We start from the raw sequence: 12,032 nt of genomic DNA on the forward strand, positions 1-12,032 counted from the left end.
TGTCGCATCCCCGCTCAGGTCCCTGGAGTTCATCTTCTTCTTCCTGGTGCATGTAAGTGCATTGTCCGTGTATAATGCCCTGTGCAGGGAGTCACTAAGATCCTGCGCCCGATATCCTGCATGTGTCGCATCCCCGCTCAGGTCCCTGGAGTTCATCTTCTTCTTCCTGGTGCATGTAAGTGCATTGTTCGTGTATATTGTGATGTGCGGGGAGTCACTAAGATCCTGCGCCCGATATCCTGCATGTGTCGCTTCCCCGCTCAGGTCCCCGGAGTTCACCTTCTTCTTCCTGGTGCATGTAAGTGCATTGTCCGTGTATAATGCGCTGTCCGGGGAGTCACTAAGATCCTGCGCCCGATATCCTGCATGTGTTGCTTCCCTGCTCAGGTCCCCGGAGTTCACCTTCTTCTTCCTGGTGCATGTAAGTGCATCGTCCATGTATAATGCGCTGTGCGGGGAGTCACTAAGATCGTGCGCCCGATATCCTGCATGTGTCATTTCCCCACTCAGGTCCCCGGAGTTCACCTTCTTCTCCCTGGTGCATGTAAGTGCATTGTCCGTGTATAATGCGCTGTGCGGGGAGTCACTAAGATCCTGCGCCCGATATCCTGCATGTGTCGCATCCCCGCTCAGGTCCCTGGAGTTCATCTTCTTCTTCCTGGTGCATGTAAGTGCATTGTCCGTGTATAATGCCCTGTGCAGGGAGTCACTAAGATCCTGCGCCTGATATCCTGCATGTGTCGCATCCCCGCTCAGGTCCCTGGAGTTCATCTTCTTCTTCCTGGTGCATGTAAGTGCATTGTCCGTGTATAATGCCCTGTGCAGGGAGTCACTAAGATCCTGCGCCCGATATCCTGCATGTGTCGCATCCCCGCTCAGGTCCCTGGAGTTCATCTTCTTCTTCCTGGTGCATGTAAGTGCATTGTCCGTGTATAATGCCCTGTGCAGGGAGTCACTAAGATCCTGCGCCCGATATCCTGCATGTGTCGCATCCCCGCTCAGGTCCCTGGAGTTCATCTTCTTCTTCCTGGTGCATGTAAGTGCATTGTTCGTGTATATTGTGATGTGCGGGGAGTCACTAAGATCCTGCGCCCGATATCCTGCATGTGTCGCTTCCCCGCTCAGGTCCCCGGAGTTCACCTTCTTCTTCCTGGTGCATGTAAGTGCATTGTCCGTGTATAATGCGCTGTGCGGGGAGTCACTAAGATCCTGCGCCCGATATCCTGCATGTGTTGCTTCCCTGCTCAGGTCCCCGGAGTTCACCTTCTTCTTCCTGGTGCATGTAAGTGCATTGTCCGTGTATAATGTGCTGTGCGGGGAGTCACTAAGATCATGCGCCCGATATCCTGCGTGTGTCGCTCCCCTCTCAGATCCCCGGAGTTCACCTTCTTCTTCCTGGTGCATGTAAGTGCATCGTCCATGTATAATGCGCTGTGCGGGGAGTCACTAAGATCGTGCGCCCGATATCCTGCATGTGTCATTTCCCCACTCAGGTCCCCGGAGTTCACCTTCTTCTCCCTGGTGCATGTAAGTGCATTGTCCGTGTATAATGCGCTGTGCGGGGAGTCACTAAGATCCTGCGCCCGATATCCTGCATGTGTCGCATCCCCGCTCAGGTCCCTGGAGTTCATCTTCTTCTTCCTGGTGCATGTAAGTGCATTGTCCGTGTATAATGCCCTGTGCAGGGAGTCACTAAGATCCTGCGCCTGATATCCTGCATGTGTCGCATCCCCGCTCAGGTCCCTGGAGTTCATCTTCTTCTTCCTGGTGCATGTAAGTGCATTGTCCGTGTATAATGCCCTGTGCAGGGAGTCACTAAGATCCTGCGCCCGATATCCTGCATGTGTCGCATCCCCGCTCAGGTCCCTGGAGTTCATCTTCTTCTTCCTGGTGCATGTAAGTGCATTGTCCGTGTATAATGCCCTGTGCAGGGAGTCACTAAGATCCTGCGCCCGATATCCTGCATGTGTCGCATCCCCGCTCAGGTCCCTGGAGTTCATCTTCTTCTTCCTGGTGCATGTAAGTGCATTGTTCGTGTATATTGTGATGTGCGGGGAGTCACTAAGATCCTGCGCCCGATATCCTGCATGTGTCGCTTCCCCGCTCAGGTCCCCGGAGTTCACCTTCTTCTTCCTGGTGCATGTAAGTGCATTGTCCGTGTATAATGCGCTGTGTGGGGAGTCACTAAGATCGTGCCCCTGATATCCTGCATGTGTCGCTTCCCCGCTCAGGTCCCCGGAGTTCACCTTCTTCCTGGTGCATGTAAGTGCATTGTCCGTGTATAATGCACTGTGCGGGGAGTCACTAAGATTCTGTGCCCGATATCCTGCATGTGTCGCTTATCCACTCAGGTCCCCGGAGTTCATCTTCTTCTTCCTGGTGCATATAAGTGCTTGATCTTGCGACACAATTTGAAAGTTAAATCCTGCGCTCAGTCCGAATCAGTCGGATCATCCCGGTGAACTCCAGAGCGTTCAGATGCTCTTCAGCGCAGCAGCGCCACCTGGTGGACGGCGGAGGAACTACCTTAATGACTTATTATCTCAGTGATATTGTCTTACAATTTCCGAGCACAGACATTGGCGCCTGTTTGCAGGTCGTCTTGCGGCTTCCATATTACTGGTCTCTATCGTCTCCACATAGAATATAATACAATCATCCGTGTATATTATAAAGAAGTATTTTTTTTTATTTTTTGAAATTTTTACAAAAAACGTAAACAAAATAAATAATCATTACATTGACATAAATAATATAAATACTCTGCGGCCGGACAGAAGTCACATGACCGGTGACACGAATACAAAAACTGCTGTATAAATAATACAAAGTCACATAGCAGCGGAATAGTCATAAATATAGTGCACAATGAGAGACACGAGGGGCGGGGCAGGGGGAGGGGACATGTATAATGTATACAAGTTCTGAATCTACTACAAGACGTAAATAAATTATGGAAAAATTAAATAAAAACTCTGAGCTATTATATCCCAGCCCTCACTTATTATCTCAGTGCCCACAGGTGGATTTCAGCGCTCCTCTATTATGCCAACCCAAACCCGGTGGTCCCTGGTCCCCCTCACTTCTTATCTCTCGCTCCTCTGATTCCTTACATATTAGGTTCCACACCTCATGTTAATTCGGAACCATTACCTCTCAGCTCAGGTTTATTGTTTTAGATGGCCTCTCGTGTGAGACCTTTCATATCTCATCGCCGTTGGATCTTAGATTTATGGAGAAGCCTCTGAGATACTTGAATCCTTCATGAAACAGGTGAACGTTAATGTCCATAATATTCCGAGTCTGACCAATGGATTGTGTGTGAGGAGCTCCCATAGCACATGTGTTTGGGTCGAGGAGACCTCAGGAAAGTAAGAAAGGAATTCTGGGAATGAGCCACATTCTTCTCTCAGTTGGTCCGTCGATGACATCAAGTCTGTGTTACAGGAAGTCACTGCTGGGGGTTACATTCCTGCAGAGCAGTGACATCACATTACTGATGACATCATAGAATCCAGAGAAACGGCTGGGGGTTGTAGTCTTGTGGTGGCCTGTCTGACTGCAGGAGATGACACAGTCTGGGATGTGCCCGATCCTGAGGCTTGTCTAGTGATGCCTCCTGGTGGTGGATGTGGCAAAGTGCAAATGCTCCTGCTGTGACAAGTCGGCGTGAATGGAAGCCTTTAAGTGCAAATACAATCAGTAGCGTCTTAGATACACCAGGAGACGATGGGGAATGTAGTCTACCGTGGCTTGAACAGTATGAGTCTTCTTGGTGGCACTTTACGTTTTTACCTGCAGCTCCACTAGTCAAGGTCTGGGGCCCGCTTCTCTCCTAGTGGGGCCTCTATAGCTTTATCCAGCCCCTAGGCATTCTGCAGACTCAACCATCTGGATATTTTAGGCTATTCGTGCCTACTGGTCCTCTGTGATCTTCTAGGAGCGGCAACAATCAGCAATCTCTCTCCTGTTCCTTGTGGCCTTCATCCTATCCATGTCCATGGCTAACCTCATCAACCAGTCCTTGTACTCCCTGCACAGAACGTAGCCTCGGACCTTCCTCTTGAAGGTGTTGTCATCGGTGGAGGTCCAGCTCAGAGGTTCAGGTTGGGTGGATGGAGGCTGGAAGCCAATCATGATCATGGCTTGATTGAGGTTACTTAGTAACGCCTCCGAAGATCTTCGAGCGATTTCAAGGAGCTGATGCAGATCAGAAGCTGCAGGGTTCAGGGCCGTCTGATCATCCCTGACCAGCTGGAAGAATTCAGACATGGCGTAGAAGGCTTGTTTGGCCTGAAGAAGACGGTCCCCAGGACATAGACATCTCCAGGCCTTGAAGCCCATTGCAGCGGTGGGGAGTCCATTCTCAAACCAGGATGGAAAGCTGAAGTTAATGTCGCTGAATGGAGGGCCCTGGTACTGCAGCTGCGGGAGAGGAACACAACAGGGTGAGGACGAGGAGGACCTGACGTGAGACAACACAATTACAGAGCCCAGATTTATTATTCCTCTTTATTATTTATTAAAAATACTATTTCCCTCCATCAATAATCCTGTCTGATCCCATTAATTTATTATGTTGGTTTTTGGCTTATTCCCTAAGGCCTCCAAATTATTAGCTCAGGGCCTTGATGTTTATTCAAACCCCTCATTTATAATGTCTGTTAGGCCGTGGCTAAGGTTCTCAAGTCCTTCATTGTTATAATAAAGCTCCTGATTGTTACTCCAGGCCCTCGCTTCTTAACTCAAGGTCTTGGTTATTATCTTGGATGGTAAACCTGGGCCTGAGTTTATAAACAGGATAAATAAATGACGGAGCTTTTAATCCAGAGCTCTAAGGCCTTACCTCAGGGCCTGGCTTATTACATTAGAGCTTCTGATAATTACTTCAGGTCCTCACTTATTACCTTACAGCTTCTGAGTGCCCTTCCATCTAAAGATTATTACCTCAGATACCACTTTTTACTTCACAGCTCCTGATTATTACCACAGGCCCTCACTTATTACCTCAGACCCTCGCTAATTACTTCACAGCTCCTGATTATTACCTCAGACCCTCGCTAATTACTTCACAGCTCCTGATTATTACCTCAGACCCTCGCTAATTACTTCACAGCTCCTGATTATTACCACAGGCCCTAACTTATTACCTTACAGCTCCTGATTTTTACCTCAGGCCCTCGCTTATTACTTCACAGCTCCTGATTATTACCTCAGACCCTCGCTTATTCCTTTACAGCTCCTGATTATTACCTCAGACCCTCGCTAATTACTTTACAGTTCCTGATTATTACCTCAGACCCTCGCTAATTACTTTACAGCTCCTGATTATTACCTCAGACATACAACATAACAAATCAGTAACAGGAGGTGCTGAGATCAATGACAAGAGATAATGGTACAAATCCCTTAGGATTGACCCACTGTCCAGTTACCTGGGGGACGTATGGTCTCCTTCCGTAGTACTAATATTGCTAAAATACCATCACACCTCACATCAGGGGTCTCTATGTCTACTATTTCAGAGCTGGGGAGCCCCCAGGGAACCTTGGCGTATTCCCATGTTATACCATATTGTCAGTTTAAAGAGGGCCATCGGCTCCACAATTTTAGGCCTGTCCATATGTGAGATAATAAATGTCTTCCACTTCCTGAAAAAACTCTTTGTTTGCTTCTTTTTGTGTCTAACCGTATTAGAGATCTCAATGGCGCTATGACTTCTGCTGGTTTTATGCAGTGGTTCATAATATGTCTCTTGGCTACCAACAAGAGAGCGTGTAAGTCTGAACGTACGACTGGTCTTTCATTCTGGCTACCATCCCCTTCTACATCATGAAAAATGAGGAGCAGTGGGTCTAAGGTAAGTTTATGTTCCACTAGGCCTCACTTTTTACTTTACAGCTACTGATTACCTCAGGTCCTGGTTTATTACTCTACAGCCCCTTATTATCTCCGGCCCTTGCTTATTACTTCACAGCTCCTGATTATTACCTCAGGTCCTCGCTTTTTACCTTACAGCTCCTAATTATTACCTCAGGTCCTCGCTTTTTACCTTACAGCTCCTAATTATTACCTCAGGTCCTCGCTTTTTACCTTACAGCTCCTAATTATTACCTCAGGTCCTCGCTTTTTACCTTACAGCTCCTGATTATTACCTCAGGTCCTCACTTTTTACCTTACAGCTCCTGATTATTACCTCAGGTCCTCACTTTTTATGTTACAGCTCCTAATTATTACCTCAGGCCTTCCCTTATTACATCTCAGCTTCTGATCATCACCTCAGGACCTTGCTTATTACATTAAAGCTCCAAATTAATATCTCAGACCCTTATTATATTAGAGCTCCTGATTATTACCTCACTTTCTTACAGATTATTTTAACACTTCTGATTTTATCCCAGGTTCTCAATTATTATATTCCCATCAGTCCCTCCTGACCCGGATCTTTGGGAATGGCCTACTGTTCCCGGTCTGTGAATTATAGGTCAGCGTATCCGATGTAATAATCTGATTAGATTCTATTTCCGTAGATAATTAATATGAGGGTAGAAGTGATAATTACTTTTACACTTCCTCTTCTATAATTTCCCATTTGTGGATTTGTTGTCTGTGGTGAAGCTCCAGTATTGATATAAATGTACGAGCCGCGTTATAAAATCACGATGAGGGTGGATCTGCGTTTCGGTTTGTACATCACTGCTCTGGAATTGGGACAGTGGCATATGACTGTGTGCATATCTGTGGTGGGGAGACTGGATGGAAAGTCCTGGGACAATTACTTATATAAATGAACACAAACATTATGAAATGTTAATAATAATAATAATGTGAAGCTGAGTGGGCGGGGCTGACTACAGTTCTGTGCAGCTGGTAGTCAGAGACTGATGTGGGCGCAGGGGACACTTACATATGTTTTCAGCATAAGGGTGGAGTTGGTCTTGTATAGAGTAGCCAGGCCGTGTATCTGGGTGATGATCTCTTCTCCTGATAAAGGAGCAGCGGCAGATCCTCGTAGCCATATAGTAACGCTCATTGCCATGAACACTGCACAGAGAACACAGAATAACAGTAAATATACGAGAAAGAACCCATAGGGGATGATGCCGAATATCATACACACAGTAACACAACTGCTACTACCGTGTATATGGTGTTATATACAAGTCTGTAGCATCACTACACACAGTATTACTCCTAGTGTAACATACAGGTCTGTAGCATCACTACACACAGTACTACTCCTAGTGTTACACACGGGTCTCTGGCATCACTACACACAGTACTTCTTCTAGTGTTACATACACGTCTCTAGCATCCCTACACACGGTACTACTCCTAGTGTTACATACGGGTATGTAGCATCACTACACACAGTACTACTCCTAGTGTTACATACAGGTCTGTAGCATCACTACACACGGTACTACTCCTAGTGTAACATACAGGTCTGTAGCATCACTACACACGGTACTACTCCTAGTGTTACATACAAATCTGTAGCATCACTACACACGGTACTACTCCTAGTGTTACATACAGGTCTGTAGCATCACTACACACGGTACTACTCCTAGTGTTACATACAGGTCTGTAGCATCACTACACACGGTACTAATCCTAGTGTTACATACAGGTCTGTAGCATCACTACTCCTAGTGTTACATACAGGTCTGTAGCATCACTACACACGGTACTACTCCTAGTGTTACATACAGGTCTGTAGCATCACTACACACGGTACTACTCCTAGTGTTACATACAGGTCTGTAGCATCTCTACACACGGTACTACTCCTAGGGTTACATACAGGTCTGTAGCATCACTACACACGGTACTACTCCTAGTGTTACATACACGCAATAGCATCCCTACACACAGTACTACTCCTAGTGTTACATACGGGTCTGTAGCATCACTACACACAGTACTACTCCTAGTGTAACATACAGGTCTGTAGCATCACTACACACGGTACTACTCCTAGTGTTACATACAGGTCTGCAGCATCACTACGCACAGTACTACTCCTAGTGTTACATACAGGTCTATAGCATCACTACACACAGTACTACTCCTAGTGTTACACACGGGTCTCTGGCATCACTACACACAGTACTACTCCTAGTGTTACATACAGGTCTGTAGCATCACTTCACACAGTACTACTCCTAGTGTAACATACAGGTCTGTAGCATCACTACGCACAGTACTACTCCTAGTGTTACATACGGGTCTCTGGCATCACTACACACGGTACTACTCCTAGTGTTACATACGGGTCTGTAGCATCACTACACACAGTACTACTCCTAGTGTTACATACACGCAATAGCATCACTACACACGGTACTACTCCTAGTGTTACATACGGGTCTGTAGCATCACTACACACGGTACTACTCCAAGTGTTACATACAGGTCTGTAGCATCACTACACACGGTACTACTCCTAGTGTTACATACAGGTCTGTAGCATCACTACACACGGTACTACTCCTAGTGTTACATACAGGTCTGTAGCATCACTACACACGGTACTACTCCTAGTGTTACATACAGGTCTATAGCATCACTACACACGGTACTACTCCTAGTGTTACATACGGGTCTGTAGCATCACTACACACGGTACTACTCCTAGTGTTACATACGGGTCTCTGGCATCACTACACACGGTACTACTCCTAGTGTTACATACACGTCTCTAGCATCACTACACACAGTACTACTCCTAGTGTTACACACGGGTCTCTGGCATCACTACACACAGTACTTCTTCTAGTGTTACATACACGTCTCTAGCATCCCTACACACGGTACTACTCCTAGTGTTACATACGGGTATGTAGCATCACTACACAGAGTACTACTCCTAGTGTTACATACAGGTCTGTAGCATCACTACACACGGTACTACTCCTAGTGTTACATACACGCAATAGCATCACTACACACGGTACTACTCCTAGTGTTACATACGGGTCTGTAGCATCACTACACACAGTACTACTCCTAGTGTTACATACAGGTCTGTAGCATCACTACACATGGTACTACTCCTAGTGTTACATACGGGTCTCTGGCATCACTACACACGGTACTACTCCTAGTGTTACATACACGTCTATAGCATCACTACACACAGTACTACTCCTAGTGTTACATACACGTCTATAGCATCACCACACACGGTACTACTCCTAGTGTTACATACAGGTCTGTAGCATCACTACACACGGTACTACTCCTAGTGTTACATACAGGTCTGTAGCATCACTACACACAGTACTACTCCTAGTGTTACATACAGGTCTGTAGCATCACCACACACAGTACTACTCCTAGTGTTACATACACGTCTATAGCATCACCACACACGGTACTACTCCTAGTGTTACATACACGTCTATAGCATCACTACACACGGTACTACTCCTAGTGTTACATACACGTCTATAGCATCGCTACACACAGTACTACTCCTAGTGTTACATACAGGTCTGTAGCATCGCTACACACATTACTACTCCTAGTGTTACACATGGGTCTCTGGCATCACTACACACAGTACTTCTTCTAGTGTTACATACACGTCTCTAGCATCACTACACACGGTACTACTCCTAGTGTTACATACGGGTCTGTAGCATCACTACATACAGTGCTACTCCTAGTGTTACATACAGGTCTGTAGCATCACTACACACATTACTACTCCTAGTGTTACATACAGGTCTGTAGCATCACTACACACGGTACTACTCCTAGTGTTACATACAGGTCTGTAGCATCACTACACACGGTACTACTCCTAGTGTTACATACACGTCTATAGCATCACTACACACGGTACTACTCCTAGTGTAACATACAGGTCTCTAGCATCACTACACACGGTACTACTCCTAGTGTTACATACACGTCTATAGCATCGCTACACACAGTACTACTCCTAGTGTTACATACAGGTCTGTAGCATCGCTACACACATTACTACTCCTAGTGTTACACATGGGTCTCTGGCATCACTACACACAGTACTTCTTCTAGTGTTACATACACGTCTCTAGCATCACTACACACGGTACTACTCCTAGTGTTACATACGGGTCTGTAGCATCACTACACACAGTGCTACTCCTAGTGTTACATACAGGTCTGTAGCATCACTACACACATTACTACTCCTAGTGTTACATACAGGTCTGTAGCATCACTACACACGGTACTACTCCTAGTGTTACATACAGGTCTGTAGCATCACTACACACGGTACTACTCCTAGTGTTACATACACGTCTATAGCATCACTACACACGGTACTACTCCTAGTGTAACATACAGGTCTCTAGCATCACTACACACGGTACTATTCCTAGTGTTACATACAGGTCTGTAGCATCCCTACACACAGTACTACTCCTAGTGTTACATACACGCAATAGCATCACTACACACAGTACTACTCCTAGTGTTACATACAGGTTTGTAGCATCACTACACACAGTACTACTCCTAGTGTAACATACAGGTCTGTAGCATCACTACACACAGTACTACTCCTAGTGTTACATACACGTCTCTAGCATCACTACACACAGTACTACTCCTAGTGTTACATACAGGTCTGTAGCATCACTACACACGGTACTACTCCTAGTGTTACATACACGTCTATAGCATCACTACACACGGTACTACTCCTAGTGTAACATACAGGTCTCTAGCATCACTACACACGGTACTACTCCTAGTGTTACATACACGTCTATAGCATCGCTACACACAGTACTACTCCTAGTGTTACATACAGGTCTGTAGCATCGCTACACACATTACTACTCCTAGTGTTACACATGGGTCTCTGGCATCACTACACACAGTACTTCTTCTAGTGTTACATACACGTCTCTAGCATCACTACACACGGTACTACTCCTAGTGTTACATACGGGTCTGTAGCATCACTACACACAGTGCTACTCCTAGTGTTACATACAGGTCTGTAGCATCACTACACACATTACTACTCCTAGTGTTACATACAGGTCTGTAGCATCACTACACACGGTACTACTCCTAGTGTTACATACAGGTCTGTAGCATCACTACACACGGTACTACTCCTAGTGTTACACACGGGTCTCTGGCATCACTACACACAGTACTACTCCTAGTGTTACATACAGGTCTGTAGCATCACTACACACAGTACTACTCCTAGTGTTACATACAGGTCTATAGCATCACTACACACAGTACTACTCCTAGTGTTACATACACGTCTATAGCATCACTACACACGGTACTACTCCTAGTGTAACATACAGGTCTCTAGCATCACTACACACGGTACTATTCCTAGTGTTACATACAGGTCTGTAGCATCCCTACACACAGTACTACTCCTAGTGTTACATACACGCAATAGCATCACTACACACAGTACTACTCCTAGTGTTACATACAGGTTTGTAGCATCACTACACACAGTACTTAGCACCACGTAGCCACATGATAATTACTCGGTACCACTTACTATTTTGCACAGTACATCTTCTGGTCTAATGTCACCCTATAACCAGTACACCTGCTTGTATCACAGTATCTAGTAGCAGCGGTCCTGGTGCTTTCCTTCATGCACAGTACAGCTGCATTCCTGCACATGGACGGCATCACTGGGCACATTGTAACTTCTTCATTATTCACCCTGTGAGTAGCGGCACCTCCGGTGTCTGGAGATGTCACTTACCTGCCAGCATCCTGCACCCCGCTCCTGGTACCTGTGCTCCACCTGCCCAGGTGACCCGTCTTTATAGCTGTCCCCCCCCCCCCCCATGTCCTTCTCCCTGTGTAGTAATCGGCAGACGTCACACACCCCCTGCCGTGCAGTCTCAGAAAGGAATCCCCATTCTCCGCTCCACAGCTGTGATTCCTGTTTCCTTCTAAGAAAGTCATCAGGAGGAGGTGAGGAGTCGCGCGCTGACTCCGAGAGAAGGTATGTACAGGGGGGGGGGGGGGTGATGGGACCC

At 46.3% G+C, this 12,032-nt stretch overlaps 1 protein-coding gene across 1 annotated transcript; it reads right to left on the bottom strand.

The window, feature by feature from the left end:
- Nucleotides 1-2,753: 2,753 nt before the first annotated feature.
- LOC140075846 (cardiotrophin-2-like) lies at nt 2,754-11,804 on the bottom strand. Its single transcript, XM_072122207.1, has 3 exons — nt 11,753-11,804; nt 6,908-7,044; nt 2,754-4,425 (listed from the first exon to the last, which is right to left on the bottom strand). Exons 1-3 carry the CDS (start codon nt 11,760-11,762, stop codon nt 3,937-3,939), a joined length of 636 nt encoding a protein of 211 aa, XP_071978308.1. The 5' UTR covers nt 11,763-11,804; the 3' UTR covers nt 2,754-3,936.
- Between the last annotated feature and the right edge of the window lie 228 nt (nt 11,805-12,032).

This window comes from Engystomops pustulosus, chromosome 8, assembly GCF_040894005.1.
Source record: "Engystomops pustulosus chromosome 8, aEngPut4.maternal, whole genome shotgun sequence".
Lineage (NCBI taxonomy): Eukaryota > Metazoa > Chordata > Amphibia > Anura > Leptodactylidae > Engystomops > Engystomops pustulosus.

Excerpts from the sequence above, each read along its gene's own strand:
- LOC140075846 (XM_072122207.1), bottom strand. Across the intron at positions 4,426-6,907 it reads CCCTTATGCTGAAAACATAT|CTGCAGTACCAGGGCCCTCC; the intron begins GTAAGTGTCCCC and ends CCTCTCCCGCAG.